The 16,769-nt window shown below is 38.6% G+C and overlaps 1 protein-coding gene across 1 annotated transcript; it reads right to left on the bottom strand.

Annotated features, from left to right (window-relative positions):
• Nucleotides 1–573: 573 nt before the first annotated feature.
• Nucleotides 574–11,280, bottom strand: TMEM212 (transmembrane protein 212). Its single transcript, XM_006910875.1, has 3 exons — nt 11,122–11,280; nt 2,375–2,434; nt 574–969 (listed from the first exon to the last, which is right to left on the bottom strand). The coding sequence occupies exons 1-3, from the start codon at nt 11,278–11,280 to the stop codon at nt 574–576; spliced, it is 615 nt and encodes a 204-aa protein (XP_006910937.1).
• Between the last annotated feature and the right edge of the window lie 5,489 nt (nt 11,281–16,769).

The raw sequence follows: 16,769 nt of genomic DNA, 5'->3' as shown, positions 1-16,769 counted from the left end.
GTTGTGTGATCTTGGGCAAGTTCTATAAAACTCTTTAGTCTTGGTTTGCTATCTGTAAATTGGAATGTACATGTACACATAGTAAACATTGTTTATATGTCTATTATCATATCGTGGATATTATTATTAGCTCTCTTGGAAAAAGTTAGAAAATTAAATTTTGATGTTAGCCTACATCAGCCTCTCTGCTGGAGTAGGAGTAGAAAGAGTAAGAGAATTTTATATATCTTTTCTAGCCAAGGAGCATGTATACCTTTCTGAATTCTGTATACCTTTCTGAGTGGAATAGAAGCTAAATTAAGGTATCTGTAGTTGACTAATATTAAAAATATTAAGCATGCTACTTTCGATTTCCACAAAAAGCTCTTAGTATTTGTCTCTATTAGTAATTTTTTAAATTGTGAGTTGGAATAAAAATTATCTGGTGTTACCTACAGCCATATCTTCAGTTATTACATCAACATATTAACATTCATTCATACAAAAACAACTATTGAGTACCTATTGTATGCTAGGCACTGACTTGCATGGTTAAATAGGATACAGTGGTGAATAAGAGAGACAGATTAAATATTAATATATCAGACTTTCCATTTCAGCATACAGGATAAAATAAGAACCGGCTCCCCCTTTCTTGGAACTTACATTTATATGTCCATTCCAGAAAAGTCTTGCACAGAATTTGAGGAACACTGTTAGGGATGCACAGAGCATGGCAAAGCTCAGGCACAGGTCAAAAGCTTGAAGCGTCAGGTGGTACTCTTCATAGTGTGGTGGGTCCACGCAAACTGATGGGAATTTTGCATATGGAAAAGGAAAAGCAACTGCATAACCAAGGTAACCAGTCCCTGCAATCCCTGAAAATGAGTAGAAGCAATATGGGCCGAGAAGAGCTGATTCCAAGGCTATTGTAAAATGAAGTGGACATCCCATAAGACTCAGAATCACAAAGGTGAAACTAGCTTCCCACTGAAAATAAAGCAGAGACAAGATGTTACTTTGGGAACTAGATTTTTCAATGGCTTCTTAGAAATATGAAGAAAGAAAGAGATACCTGGTATTAATCTTTCCTACTGGAAAATGAAGGATAAACTGGCTGCAACCTTTTCCTTAGTTTCTTGGATTCTCTTCTCCAATTTACAGTATGGGAGAATAACATTAGCCAACTGGGGCAACAACGAAATCAATTCCATTCAACAAATATGATGGGAAAAACAGTTGAGTAAACAGCATCCCAGCCTTATTCCAGGACCTTGCTAATCAGGGTGTGGTCCATGGTCCAATGACATCCCCTAAGACATTGTTAGAAAGGTAGAATCTCTACCTCACCAAGATCTACTAAATCAGATCTGCGTTTTAACCAGATCCCTAGATAAAGCCCCCACATTAAAGTGTGAGAAACACTGCTATACCCATGGGAGAAAGATCGATAATCAGATCAAGGTGATCTGTCTATATTATGGGATTACTTGGCACTTTACCATTGAAATTCAAGATATCAAGACTTATAATTATTTTTTAAGGGGGAGATAACAGGGAGATTGAAAAGAGATCCCAAACTGAGATGTTGAGACTTGAAAATGCATTATTACAAGCAGAGGAATCTATTGATCCATTTCTTCAAGATGAAATCCAGGAACACTAACACTGGCTCTGTTCTTCCCAAATGACTTATAATAATCACAGAAACTTATAGAAAATGTTTGGAGCAGGAATCAGATAAAAAAAAATTTCATTGAAAACATGGTTTATTACTGAAATTCATCATAGTAAGACATCAATTAGAATTCAATTATAATTGGAAATCGCATTCTTTATGTTCCATCCTCATCTAGTAGAGATTTAATCTTCAAACACACTCTACCATCCTCCTCTACGTTGTGGTCAAAAAAGGGGTTCTGTAATAAAACTGACAAGTCCAGTGATGGAAAGTAACCTCACAAGGCGATCTGATCATAAATTCCTTACTGGGCAGGTCATGGTGAGTAGTCACAGCCCAGGGATAGAACTTCTTTAGTAAAAGGTTTATCTTTGCCTTCAGCAAGCCCTGTCCATTGTTTCTGTGCATCTAGGTAAACACACCTTTGAAATATCTCTTTCCAGACCCCTCCTTCTAAAACGTAACCATCCTAAAGAGAGTAAATAATCTTAACTATCCTGTAATCCAATTCCCGCCTTACCTTCTCCTACCTGGTAATCTCCTTATGTTCCCTCCTTAATTTCAAATGCATAAGAAACTGCAAAACTGTCACTCTCCGAAGCATTTGAGATCTTGCTTCCTAGCAATTGTTGTTAGTTTTGGCTCAGATAAAATCTTATAAAAATTCTTTACAGGTTTGGACTTTTCTTATGCTGACAATATCTACATATTTACCAAGTGTCTCTGGGCCCAGTCTTTGTGAGCCAACAGTAGGAGTACACCAGCTGTGATGGCCTGTGAAAAGAAAATGGAAAAATAACATCCATGATAGAATGTACCTCTGGAAAGAGTTCAATCTGTCTCACAGTTTGACAACTTTATCATGAACTAGAAGGAACGGCAAATGGCTAAATGGATTTATGGCTCTGATCTCATTTGTGATGACAATGAGGAAAAGAAACCATCAGTGTCATAAAGACATGATTCATACGGCTCATTTTTTGATTTTCTGTGTTGCCTTTGCCATCACAATTATAACCTTCGCTACAGTAAGGTGTCACTGCAATAAAAGCTTGGCTTTAAAACCCTTGCCATATGTTTTATTTTGATTAATTGTCTATTGTTCATCTTTCTCACAAATTGCTAAAATTGCAAATGGGAGAAACTGGAAAGGAAATGTGTCACGGAACCCTAAAAACTCTCTCAGCTGTAGCACTGTCTTTTACTATTTGCTTTTTCTGGGAAAGCCTGCTGGTGGGATACAAATACGTGATACCTGTTTCTCAAGTGACAAAGATTATCATTAGAATGAATGCATGATGGTGCATTTATTGTTCTGGGTACAGTGGTGTCCGGCTTTTCCAAAGAGAGTTCTTTATAGTTTCCATTGAAGGAAAAAAGCCCGAAATACAGAATAAAAATAGTTAAACAAAGGAGAGAATGGTGTCACCAGAACTGAGCAATAGATAATGGAAAAAAAAAAAAAAAGAAAAAGAAATTCTGGGCTCATCTTTGATGCAGTACCAGCTCTGATAAAGGAGACCTTTGTGGTCATTGAGCCTGCAAATCACTTACTCCTAACCCATAATTCATTTGTTCCTAGTTAAGAAATGTTTCTAGATTGAGAGAGAAAACAAGGAAGGGATGTGCGTGAAATAAGATATAGAATGACAGGACTGAAATAGTATCATTTAGGTTTTTGACAGAGAAGTAAACATGACTGTATGTACAGTATCAACAAATTTAAGGGGTAAAAATCGGAGCTTTTTATCAATGTGGCTTTGTGGTAATTTGCTTTTGTAGCTCTGGGTCTGGCATATTTATTGTTATGAGACCTAGCTTTTCATTTTTCTGGCATATTTTATTTTGAATGTTGGATTTAGAAAATTCGAGAGAGGGGCGGAGAAGCACACACACACACAAACTCACACAAAACTTCCCATGTAGCTAAGCCTGAAATTCCAGACTTGGCATTGCCATACCATAAAACTCCTATGGATAAAAACAGAACCATCTGTAGTCAAAAGACGTTGGCTAGATTCTGCAAGAGGAAAATTTCTAAGGGACCCTATGGAGGTTGAGCCAGTATAAATAGTACAACAAAACAGGAGAATTATTAACAGAAACTGTAGCACTGCTGGCTAAGCCTGGGGCCAGTCTATGCTTTCAGAGGCTAGGCGCTCAAATGACGCGTCAACGCTCTATGAGAGAAACACTGAAGGGAAGGAAATAAAAGCAAAGGACACCCTTCTGCTGGTTTAACTCCAATTAGAGAGCTGACATTACCAGACGCTTAGATTCCTGGTTGCCGTAACTACTTTGGCATGAACTGTTTCTTTCCTTTCAAAAGTTGAAAAATGCTGCAGAATTGCAGTTGCCTGTTATTTCTGTAGTAACTGCCAGCTTGAATTTTGCTTTATTTACACAAAACTTTGAAAAAGATCTTTCATGGACTAGGCTGCGGTATAAATGCCAGTAACTCGTTAAATCCGCCCTACAGGGCGGTGTCTCAGGAGCCCAGCGCACCCATCGTTACCAGTGCCCCTCGCCGTGTGCAAGGGAGATAGAGGGAGGGGTGTTCTGCCAGGAGTCAGCCTTCCCCTTTTATTTCTTCAAAAAAAATTTTTGTTTTTAAACAGGGAGGGAAAAGAATAAAAAAGGAAGAGATTTGAGGGTAGGGGAGAGAGGTCAAGTGGGAAAAGGAAATGCGAGGGCCGGAGTGTCTGAGAGGTGCGATGCTGGGTGCCGCAGGATGGGCAGGTTTGAGGAAGGACAGAGACGGGGGCTGCGCTTGGGAAGGGTATGAGTGTGGAGGGAAGGAGGGCCTGCCCTGCGTCCTCCTCTTTCAGCAATCCTCAACAGGCTGTTGACTTGCTGTATGGGCAATTCCAGGGACAGTACTTGGGTTTTGCAACAGTTGCTGCTAACATTCTGATTGCTTGATAATTGTGAGCCCTCCCACTAAATCTTTAAATTTCTCAAGTAAAGAACGCGGTTCCCAGAAACAGATGAATTGAAGGAAGCAGAGATCAGTCACCAAAGAAAGAAACTTTTAGAAGAATCATTTTAATATGGGCTAACTTATTCACTTACAAACATCTATTGTGGGTCTACTATGAACAAGCGATGTCATAGGCATTGTGCAGATGATAACAGTTAACATTTATTGAGCACTTACTCTATGCCAGGCACTATACTAAACACTTTACATGTGTTCACTCATTATGACCCTAAGATGTAGATCTTCTATTTTTTAAATGAGGCCCAGAGAGGCTAAATAAGATGAGCAAGCTCACCAAGTAATAATTATACAAATAATGGTTCCAACTCTCAATGGAATTTGCAGTCCAGATGTGAAAGTAATGCACGTTTAAGAACGTCCACAAAATTAGGCAAGAAGAGTGAATGCTTTCTGTTTGAGAAGAGCTCAGTGATAAGTTATCACTCACTACCAGGGGTAACAAATGATGAAGCCACCAAATGATGGAGGAAATAGAAACTGAAGTAGGTTTGAAGGATAGATGTGATTTCAATGGGTGATGGCTGACAGAAGGACAGTCCAAGCAGCCAGAGCAGCATGTGCAAGTAATGTAGGGAGGAGGCAAGAGAACTAAACTGTTAAATCAAACTACAGTCAGAGACTGCAATATGCTGATCAGCTCTGCAGCCAGGTCAAGAGGACACCTGCAGAACAAAGGAAGGTTTCTGCTGAGATTGCTAACAAACCATTTCCCACACCTGTAGAAGAGGAAACAGGAAAAACAGATTCTTTAAGTGGCTGCCCTACACAAAATAAAATCTTTCATTCCCTATGGCTAAAACCATAGGGAACCTATGAATTAAAGGCTGGGAACTGCTAGCAGGCCTTTCACACTACATACGCTTTCCCTTCCTCACTGTATGTCCATATCAAAGGAAATGGGTCAACAAAGTCTTAAAACTGTAACTCGCAGGAACTAAAGAATGATGTAAAAACTGAATTCCCCAACACTAGGGGTCCCTCTCACTGTCTTCACTCCTTCTCTCTCACTATCCTCATCTTTATTGTCTTTGTCCCTCTGAGTCTCTCAGGCTCTCACTCTCTGCCTCTAAGAGGAGACCACACTCTGTTTATGGAGCGTTACCCCTTCTCCTATAAACTTTCCTTTTGACTCTAACTTTGGCATGTGTGTTGAATTCTTTCTACACTCTTCACCAAAGGACCCTCTTCTTCTCTCAGTGGAGGGCTTGGTCTCGCCCCCACCCCCACTGGGGGAAATTTGTCCTGCCCTGCATCACAAAGGCGAGGAAGTGGCAGTCATGCTTCGGAAACGGTGTGAGAGGAAGCCTAGGGTCCATATTTGGCAGAAAAGAAAAGGAAATCAGGCTTGAAAGCCACAGGAGGCCAGGTTGTGGAGGTCCTCAAAATTCAGGCTAACGTGTCTGGACTCTGACAATGAAGCAACACTAAAGATTTTTGAAGAAGGAGCTAGATTGACACAGCAGAGGTTTAGAAAGATGAGCTGGTTGTCGTATGCTTGCTGGATTGGAATGGAGTGAGGCCTCGAGGTCTCTGTAGGACCTTGGTCTTCAAACTTTTTTTTTTTAACCTCTACCCACATGGAGAAATATATTTTGCTTCATGGTTATAAATATTTTTATATCTAACCAAAATAATAATACCTTTACTATGTGTGAGACACTCTAATATTCTCTATTCTATTCTGATTCGATTCATGTTTTATAAATACTGTTAGCTACTCAATAGATTGATTTTATAACCCACTAATGGAGAGATTCCAACAGTTGGGCTATGAAAGTTATCTAGGTATAAAACCTGGGCAGGGGTGGGAAGTGGTAAGGGGTGGGTGGGTTGCACAATGAGAATAAGAGTAAGTAATGCATAGGGATATGCCTCGTAAGAAAGATGTAACTGATTGTGAAATCGAGGGTCCTCTGATTTTGATTTGATTTAAACTGTAGTTTTAAAACAAGCGTGTTTTTCCTCCTCTTTCCCAGCACACTTTACTGTCCTGAACTTAGTCTCTCCCCATGATGATGATCGTTGACCCTTGAGATGGCAGAAGACAAATAGCCTAGTTCTGACTAATGGTCACAGGTTTAAGCCTCTGGAAGGCTAAAGATAACATCTTAATCTAAGTTATCTTTCAGCTCCTGTAAGGTAGAACTGACCCCCTTGGCTACCTTTCCTTGAAATTTGTTCTAGACTCGGAGCTGACTTCAGAGTTGTCCTCAAGACCTGAGGAAATGATGTGGAATCTAAAGAATGATATAAGTGAAAAAACAAAACAAAACAAAAACAGACTCATAGATACAGAGAACAAACTGATGGCTGCCATCGGGGAAGGGGATTAGAGGGCAGGGTGAAAAAGGTGAAAGGATTAAGAAGTACACAGTTAGTACAATATTATCAACTACATTCCCTATGCTGTCCTTTACATTCCCATGACTATTTTGTAACTACCAGTTACAAAATAACCTATATGCCATCAGGGATTTAGATCTTTCGGGTCACATGGTTGCCTATCTCCAGATTGGCCAACTCTAATAAACTCTTTACTGCAAACCCCTGCTCATGTATTTTTGGCCAGAGCGCTCAGGCAGAATGAACTTAATTATTGAGCTTCGGTAATAGTTGGAAGCGGTGGGGTGGGGGGTGGGCTGGTTTAGGGCAGTGCAGCCCCAAGCACAGTCCTAGGACATGCAGGATTGACACCCTTGGGAACTTGTCAGACATGCAGAATCTCAGTTCTCACCTCAGATTTACTGAATCAGAGTTTGCTTTTTTAACAAGATCCCCAGGTGATTCTTGTGTGAATTACAGTTTGAGAAGCACTAAGAGGAAATGATTGAGTCAAACATCACTCCGAGGTTTGAAACTGGGTTCAAAGACAAGGAAGTCAGGAGAAGAAATTGTTGCTTTTGGTGGTAAGATGATTAATTTTTTTTTTTTTTGGCGGGGGGTGGGGCGGCAAGCTGAGCTTAAAGAAGCTTTGGATATCTAAGTAGAAAATTGACCATCAAGAGTTGGAAATTACAGGACTGTTGATGCTGTAAGGGACTTGAGCGATGCTGAAATCAAGTCTCTTCTTTAAAGAGGAGGAACCTGGGCTGCAAGGGTAGGTCTAGCCCTGCCTTTCTCCCAGCTTCCCGTCTCCGGGCAGGGTTCTGGGTGCAGCACTTTTGCTCACCATTGGCCAAGTCACTAGACCCTCCAGGCTTCAGATCTTGTGAAACTCACTGTACTTTGGTTTCTTCATCAGAGCTTGATCTACAGCCAGGTTTTCCAGGATTAAAGTAGAGCTAAGTCCTTAAGGCACTATGATATCTTTGCTGCATACTTTCTAGCAGCTGATGCCTTTAAATAACTAGTTCAGAAATTCTAGGAAAACAGCTTATCATATGACTAGCAGAACAGAACTAAGAGAGTCTGAGGACCAATATTTGTGAAGAATTTAGAAAGCCTTGAATGAAAGGAATTGAACAAATACAAAGCACTGTACCACTTGTAAAAATCTATCTCTTACAAGTCTCCAAAGAGGTATAGAGTCATTTGCAAAAAGCAATGTCAATATGATTGAAGTGTACAAATTATCTTTCCACTAGAGGAAGATACACTTTGCAGGCAAGTTGAGAAATGACTGGCAAGGATGGTTGTGAAATGAGTCAGAGATCTTTTGAAGTTGACCCTGATCAGACAGAGCTCTAGTTCACCAGGAAACTCACAAGGAAAAAGATCGCGTTTTAAATTTAAACATTACTAAACGAGTGAGTGTTCTTATTTTTCTTTTTAATGAGGATTTTTTCCTCCTTTAGTATGAATACCAGCTTGACCTTTAGTCTTTACAATCTAATTGGAGTTCAACTGTATAAGGAATTCTGTACCACCAGCACGGAGATCATGGGATTTATTCACTTATTCAACAGTGTTTATTGAACAATATTTATTATACACCTAGTTTGTGACTCACTCTATTCCAAGTGCTGGACATACAAGCAGTAAACAAATAGACAAAATCCCTGCCCTTGTACAATATATATTGGGGGGAGGCAAACATACAAAAAATTAGTAAATTACATAGTATATTAGATGATGATAAACGCTATGGGGAAAAATAGATCAGGGTATGAGAGACTGAGAATGCCAATTTGTGGGGGAGGTTTGCAATTTTAAATAGGATAATAAAGGAAGGCATCAGTGAGAAAGTGACATTTGTTCAAAAAACTGAAGGAGGTTAGGGAATGAGCCATGTGTAGAAAGAAGCTTCAGGCAGACAACAGGCAATGCAAAGGCCCTGTGGCAGGAACATACCTTAGAATATTTGAAAACAACAAAGAACGAATGTGGTGGGAAATAATTGAGTTATAGAAGAGTGGTAGGAGGTGAAGTCCAGGAGGTAATGGGATGGGGGAGAGAGTCAGGTGGCAAGGGATTAGGAACAAAAAATTTGGACACAGAGAGGGCACCAATGAAAGGCATGCTATTAACTAGCACTCGTACAGGGCTTTAAAACTGGCAAAGCTCTTTATTATACAGACTTTGTTCAAATTGTGTTCATTCTCTCTGAGCATCTTAGGGTTGGAGTGTTTCACATAGGCTCTCTTTATTTGTAAAATTCCCCATTTTATAGGCAAAGGCAATGGGGAATTGGCTGAGTGAGGGTTCTGCTCTTGACCATGTGCCAAGAAAGTCAAAGTCAGGACTTGAATGTACGCCCCACCTCCCCAAGTCCTACCTTTCCGACTCTACTTCCTTACGCTGTCCTCTCAAAATAAAATAAACACCAACTAGCTACATGCTGGAGACCTATTATATTACATCTTAAGGTCTAATTAGAAAAGAGATATTTGTTCTATAAGAAGTATAAATTCAATACTTTGTGAACCTAATCAAATGACCACTATCTCTTGACTGCATTATGATAAATTTGGATAGGGAATTGAATTCTAAGAAAGTGACATAGGGTTGGGCTATAATCATGGTTTTGTTAAACTTTGGATAAGTCGTGAAGTCAGAATTTAAAAAAAATTAAATAGAATAGAAAATATCAGAATTCATTTTACATAGAAGGTTAGGGGTGGTTTTGTGAAAATTTTGTTATATAGATCTAATTATTTGTATATATCAATATCTATCTATTTACCTAGAGAAGAATGTAATTATGTATGTTCCAGGTGTAAACTTTTTTCTTATTGTGGGTCACCAACAAAAAGTTTGGAAGCTGCTTGACTAAATGTAACTGCCATCTTTGCATTCTGGTACACATCTTATAAATATTTTTTTCAATGAACATATGGTTTTGAGTAGGTGTTGGGGAGAAGAGCAAAGTGCCAAGATTAGGGCGGTAGATGTAAAAGAATATATTTTTAAAAAAAAAGAAAAAAGAAAAATACCATCAAGTGGTCTCCTCGTTCAGTTCCGCCCACCCAGCATCCAGCTTACCCCCATCTGCACTCCATCATTAAACCCCACTGGACCAAGTTCCTTTGACTTTGTTTTATTCTCCATTGTAACTCGAATATGTAGTAGGGTACAGTACATATTTATTTAATAAATAGATTAAAATTATATTTCCTAAGTTCTCACTTTTAGGTAATATCCCAGTCTGATTTTTTTAAAGGCTTATAATCTTGTCTCTCCCAAGAAAAAATTCCATAACATCAAAAGGCTTTAAAATTGAATTCTCTAGTCTTTAGTGGTGAATGTCAGTTAACCTGAGAAACAATGAAAGATTTATTGTGCCCGTGGGCCTCTGTAACTTCTCTTAAGTCAGACTACCTTGAAGCCACCTATTCACAGGGCTAGATGTGTTCACTTCTTTGATCCACGGAGCAGAGGTACCAGTTCGATACTTCATCTGTGCAATCATCCAGTGAGCAGACATGGAGCACCTACTTGAAGCTGACTTGTACTTGGTACATGCACACTTTCCTAGGGAACTAGGAAGTGGGCGAAGTCCATCGCCCAGCTTCTTAAATTATTTTCAGGTTAAACAGTTGTGTGCAAAGGAAAAGGAGGGAAAACTAAGATTTGGGGCTTGCACATTTGAGTTGTGTAAGACACATATCAGCATTTCTAATGGAAGTGTTAGCCTGAAAGTTATTTTACTTTATTCTCCATTTTTAAATTATTTTTTGTGTTCGATATGTTATTCTAAATTCAAATGTCAAAAGAGATTCCAATTTCTCAGAATATCAAGGTGAGAAGATTAAAATAACTTTTAAAGAATTTCTTAAATAGCGTTTCATTATAGCATATACATATATAATATACAGTACACATGATAAAATGATCTTTAAAAAGATCCCATATTTAAAATACAACAAAAAGAAATCAATATTCCAAGGTAAATGTTAATTTTCTGTAAAATTTCAACTTTTTCGTATTATTAGAAAACTTTAAAAGGATATGTCATTCCGTTTCATCTTTCCTTCCCTCCTTCTTACATTCTCTCAACATGTATAATAAAATCTGTTCCTACCAAAGCTCCATTCCAGATGGGACAAGCAATCCAGACACTCCATCCCGTGAACCAAAGCTTGTAAGAAAAGACTGGGAAGAAAGCAATAACTCCAGAAAAAACACTGAGAGACCCCAGAGTAAAAAGAATCCAGCCAGCAGCCTGGTAGAGGTCCTGCATTTTCCTCTGTGACCTGGGTTCTTGGTCTCAAAGATGTTCTGTTACCAAAACATAGGGGTATGTCAGGCCTCAACAAACATAAGTTTCTTAGAGACAGTAGCCATGACACATGTGGACTGTTGATCCACTTGGAAACAAGATTCTAGTTTGTTTGACCTGAGATAATAAAGTGTAACGAAATAATCCTTGACATAGAGTGGACAAAATAAATTCTCATACTAGTTTACTTCAGAGAGAGAGAGAGAGAAATCATTCCTCTTTTTGGGTTACTGCCTTCATTCCCTTCATTCTGCCCTGCTGTGGGGAGTGACCACTTCCTGGCTTAATCAGATTCAAAGGCTTGCTGACTGAGCTAATTGTTTCTCAACTCAACCTGCTTGGTGGTTCCAGCATAAAGCCAACATCCTTTGTTCACAATAGATCCACATTCCCAGCACAATTTCCCACAAAACAAAGAAAAATAAGCACTCTGATCGCTTCTCATTGCATTTAATTTAAATGATTTAAAGCAAAAAACACGAACTCTCCCCTCTTCAAAGTTTAATTCTACTACGATTATTTTTGAAATCTTAATGAAGATTTTGATATAGACTTATCCCCAAATAGGCATAAGCTTCGTTATGGAGTTCTGCATTTTTTCCACTAAATCGGCTTCACCTTAGTTAATTAGTAATTCGATTATCAAGTAAACTGCAAAGATAGAAATGTATGCAGTTGTAAAATAAACTTGGAGGAGTAATTTATTAGTTGAATAAAATACTGATTTCCATTTATTCTTGAATCATAATTCAAATTTTAGAGGTCGGGCTTATGTACATTTAAGCAATTGAAAAATCCATCTCTTATACGCTCATGCATTTGAGAAAGTGGTGCATATTTGCTTTTGACTGATAGGACATGGTTGGCTGTCTCTTCCAAGATATTATCTTGAAAACACAGACTATTTTTTGAAGCTATCTGAATAATTTTCTTGTTCAATATTAATATTTTTTTCTTCTGTAAAATGATGAAAAATAGTTTTAAGGATGGAAATGCAGTGGTTTAGAACACGGATTTGGCATCAGACAGAGCTAGAATACTATTCTCGTTCCACTACCTACCAGGTATGTCCTTAGACAAGGTCAAGTTACTTACCTTTTTAGATTTGTTTCTTCATATGAAAAATGGGAATAAAATTAGAGTTTCTCGCCAGGCCACGATTGAGAAGATTAAATGAGACAATACATTTAAAATGCTCAGCGTTCAGCTCTACGTAGCAAAGAAGCTCAGTTAGTTACCTGTTCACATGTTGGGACATTTCATCTTTGGCATTGTTTCAGCACGCAGCAGAAGCACAGTCATTATTGTTGCTTTTATCCATCATCTTATAAACATTCGGTTTGACTCTTCCTGATCAACCTGGTAAAAGCTCCCAAAAGACCCTCCCATCTGTAGTGAGGAGTGAAGCTTCTCTCTGACTCTCTGCTTTTTTCTCTCTCCATCTTTCTGTCTTTAACAGCCATTCCACAGTGTGACCCAGATTTTGAAGCAGTTTAATTCCTGGATACACGGAATCCTGGAAAGCAGCTCAGACTTTCTGCTATAGCTGTTATTTCCCACCTTCTCTCAACCCTTTGGGAGTATACTCTATTTTTTTTTTCTAATGTCACTAGCTAAGTTCTACAAGGGCAGAGGCCTTCCAAGTCTTATACATCCCCTAGAGGTATAAGACATTCCCAACACCTGGAATTGTGTCTGGCCCAGAGTAGTATACATTTGTTAAGTTCGTTAATTAATGCATCAGACTTTCCAGCCATGCATTTGGGGTCTGCCAAAGGTGGATCTATCTTTGTGTGTCCACCATTACAAGGACATGCTATTGCTAGTGTGTTTCTTTGTTACAGAGGTAAGGGATCTGGACTGAAGAAAGACTCATTTGTGTTAGTATTTGGTTTGAGCTGTTTTGACTTTTTTCTTTACTTTTATCTCAAGGTTATAGCTACATGGTATGTCAATATACTGTGGGTCAGATCACTTTCTGTTTGCATGTTTGGAAAATAGAGACTGTTGAAATACTCATGTTAAACAGTACAAAGATGGCAAATAAAGAGAATATTTTTTTGTTTTAATTTGGGGGGACTGTTTAGTGTTTGTAACACTGACAGGCTAACCCTGACACTGCCAGTGTGACTTGTAAACCTGAATTCATTAGTTATTAGAAGAGCTGTTGCCACTTAATATAACAAAGAAGGGACAGGTAGAACTAGGGCTTTCTCTCTCTGTTTTCCCAGCTGCACCTTCCTGCAGGAATCTTTTCACATGAATTTCCTTAAAGCAAGGAGAGTTTCAGGGAGGGCAGCTACTGGGAAAGAAGACAAAATGTAATTCTCACGTCTCTATGCTCCCAGTGTCTGGCAGCTAGCAAGGTTCACAGGCTCCTCCCTCCCACTCCCATCTCCTCCCCCATCCCCTTCCAAGTCCCTTCCCTTCCATCTGTCGCTAATTTATTGGAAGGTGGATCTGTCATCTCAGTGGAGGTGTGGAGTTAAGGTCTTCACAGGCTACTTTGCAGACCCTATCTTCCCCCTCACTCAGGGGGATCTCATGATCATGGCTCAGGGAAGAACGGTAGAAGTCCCACTAAACTCTTCAATTCAATTCATCTTTGCCACTAAAAAACTAAAAAAAAAAAAAAAAAAAAAGGAAAAACTAAAAATAAAAACAAACCCCCCTAAAACTGATGTTTTAATTCCAGCACTCACCTATCCATCCCCTGCAAAAAAATGTAACCTGGACCCCCAAAGAAATGGGATAATGTCAGTAATGCTGAGAGAGAGAAGCTGATTTGGATTTTCTCTACCTCTTTAGATACATTCCTTTACATGTGAGCTCTAGAAATAACAGCTATCTGTGTGCTATACTCTTGGTTTGTTTTTTTTTAAGTAAGTTTTAAAGCTACAGAAGGGACCCATTTTTTTTCCAATAGAAAAGAAAATAAAGCTCTAAATGAGATAAAGTTAAGATGCTTTATTTCCTCAGCAGCTTCATTTGTTTACACATCAGAGAGGTTATATCTGTAGCAGAAAGAGCATGAGCTTTGGCATCAGAAAGACCTGGATTTGACACTGACAATTCCATCTGACATGCACAAAAGGAACGAAAAAAATTAGAAAATTAACACTCTGCTAATCCCAATGCAGTAACTGATGCAAGCACAATTGAAAAAGATGTCTTTACAATGGAAAATATGGCAATATTACCACCTGAACCAAGTGATGAGATTTATATCACCAATACCAGGACAAACTAACATCATTGCCTCTTAATATGATGCAATGGAAGTACACACTATCACCCTTGTGGTGTTTTGGCAAAAATGTTTAGCCTGAATCCAATCACAAAGAAACAATCAGACAAATTCAGATTATAGGAATATTTTACAAAGCACTAAACTAGACTCCTCAAAACTGTCCATGACATGTAAGATAATAAAAAGGTCACTGGGATGATTGGGGAAATTTAACTATGGTGTTTATGTTAGATAATACTAGTGTATCAATGTTAGGTATCTTGGGAGCATGAATGACATTATAGTTCTATAAGAAAATGTCCTATTGGTGAAACTAGGTGAGTTAGTGTCCTTTATGCTTTCTTTCCACTTTTCTGTAGGTTTGAAAATTTCAAATTAAAAGGTGGAAGAACAAAAGAGAAAAAAAGATTTAGTTTTATAACCTTCATAAAATGAACAATCTAAGTTTTACTCAGACATACAGCCATGCTGGTTCAACAATCCTTGAGAATATTGATGAATGTAGGTCATGGTGTAAGGAATGTAAGGCAAAAGCTGCTCTGCCCTCCTTCAGCACCAGACAGAAATTGTCTTCCTAGAATAGGAACAATGGAACAGGTGTGTTAGATTATACTGTGCAGATATACCACTTATGCAGATGCAAAGTTTTTGTTTGTTTTTTCTGGGTTTTTTTTTTTTTTTTTGCTTTTTCAAATATTCCAGTTTCTTAAGTGGATGAAAAACCTTTCCAATGCTATTCATTAATGCACACTTCCCTCAGCATTTTATTAGCTGTTCGACTTCAACTTTGAGTGAACCCTCTCTTCTCATAATTGCTTGGGGTTTAAGGAGAGCAAAGTTCAATTTTTATCATCCCTAACTGGGAATTGTCAGATTTAAAGCCTTCCAATCTGCAAGATGTTTGGGCCCAAGTAGAGATTTGTGCATCAACTTGGACTTACCTAATTCAGATTTTATCTGCTTTTTGTATATCTGACCCTCAAAAGTGTTTTGAAATCATCTGGAATTTATCAGAATTTTCCCATGTTTTTGCAAAGCAAAACAACTTAAGTGTGTCACCGGCAAACTTGTGTAGCTAGCTGTCGGTTTGCTCTCCCAAGTCTGCAGCTGCAAGGAAATGCTCTTATTGGCAGACTTGACTGCACTAGGCAGCCTCCCACAGGCTACTGTGGAGATTGTCTGTCTTTTGGAAGAACCGCTCACTCTATCTTGTTTTATCATGTAGATAGAAGAGCCACAGATAAAACTGAGATTGTGACAGTGGCTTTGATTGATTGGTGCTTTGGCCACCAAGGAGAGGGGAAGAAACTAAGAAAACAGGAAGAGAGAAACAGTGGGGGTTTCTGGGGAAGAGAAGTGGAGAAAAGATGGAGAGGAAAGAAGGACAAGAGAGGAGTCAGAACACAGAGGAAAACATTTCTGAAGCCAAAAACAGCTTCTTGCGTCACTCACAAATCCAAAGCCCGAATCTGGACTGAGTTGATTCCGGGACAGAGGAGCAGTGGAAGCTATGGGCTGTTCATGTACATTTTACCAAAGATGTTTGTAGGGAGGACAAAAGGGAAATAAATTGAGGGAAAGTGGGGGGGAGGGGGGGAGGCAGAATGAGAAAGAAGCAGCTCTCAGTATCCCAAAATGTTCTCAGATTGTACTTGTTTTAGTGACAAACATTTAAGTTTTCTTCAACAGAAAATGTATATTCATTTAGTTCCTTCTCTGGGCACTTTGAAAAAGAAAAGAACCAAAAGTTGCTTTCTTTCCACTTTTTATAGGTTTGAAAACTTTGAATTAAAAGGTGAGGGTACAAAAAGAAAAAGAAAGATTAAACATTATTAACTGGATAAAATGAAAGGCCTAACTTATACTCAGACATACAGCCATGCCACTCAATAATCCTTGAGAATTATTGACAACAATGGAGGCTGCCATTGTTCAATAATCACACCTTTTGATCCAATTATGTAAAAGGCAAAGGTGAGATGTGTTCAAGAAAGCCCTCTACAGTTGTCATTATCATTCCTATTTTACAGATGACAAAACAGGTTTTAAGATGTTAAATAACAAAAGATAACACAACTAGTGTTGAACCCTGGTTCTGAATCTAGGAATGCTTGACTCTGAAGACTGTGATTTTTGTTTTTCTCTACTAGATCACTATACAGGTGTACTATGTCTTTTTAAACATATGTACATCTGAAAA

Source organism: Pteropus alecto, unplaced genomic scaffold, assembly GCF_000325575.1.
Source record: "Pteropus alecto unplaced genomic scaffold, ASM32557v1 scaffold33, whole genome shotgun sequence".
In the NCBI taxonomy this organism is placed as follows: domain Eukaryota; kingdom Metazoa; phylum Chordata; class Mammalia; order Chiroptera; family Pteropodidae; genus Pteropus; species Pteropus alecto.
The sequence above is the reverse complement of the archived record's forward strand: the minus strand, read 5'-3'. Positions and strand labels throughout refer to the sequence as shown.

Bases quoted from the DNA above. Each gene is read 5' to 3' on its own strand.
- TMEM212 (XM_006910875.1), bottom strand. From the start codon at position 11,280: ATGCAGGACCTCTACCAGGCTGCTGGCTGGATTCTTTTTACTCTGGGG. The intron at 2,435-11,121 runs GTAGGAACAGAT...TTCTTTTCACAG, and splicing joins CCATCTGGAATGGAGCTTTG to GCCATCACAGCTGGTGTACT. The intron at 970-2,374 runs GTAAATATGTAG...CTTTATTTTCAG, and splicing joins ACTGGGCCCAGAGACACTTG to TGGGAAGCTAGTTTCACCTT.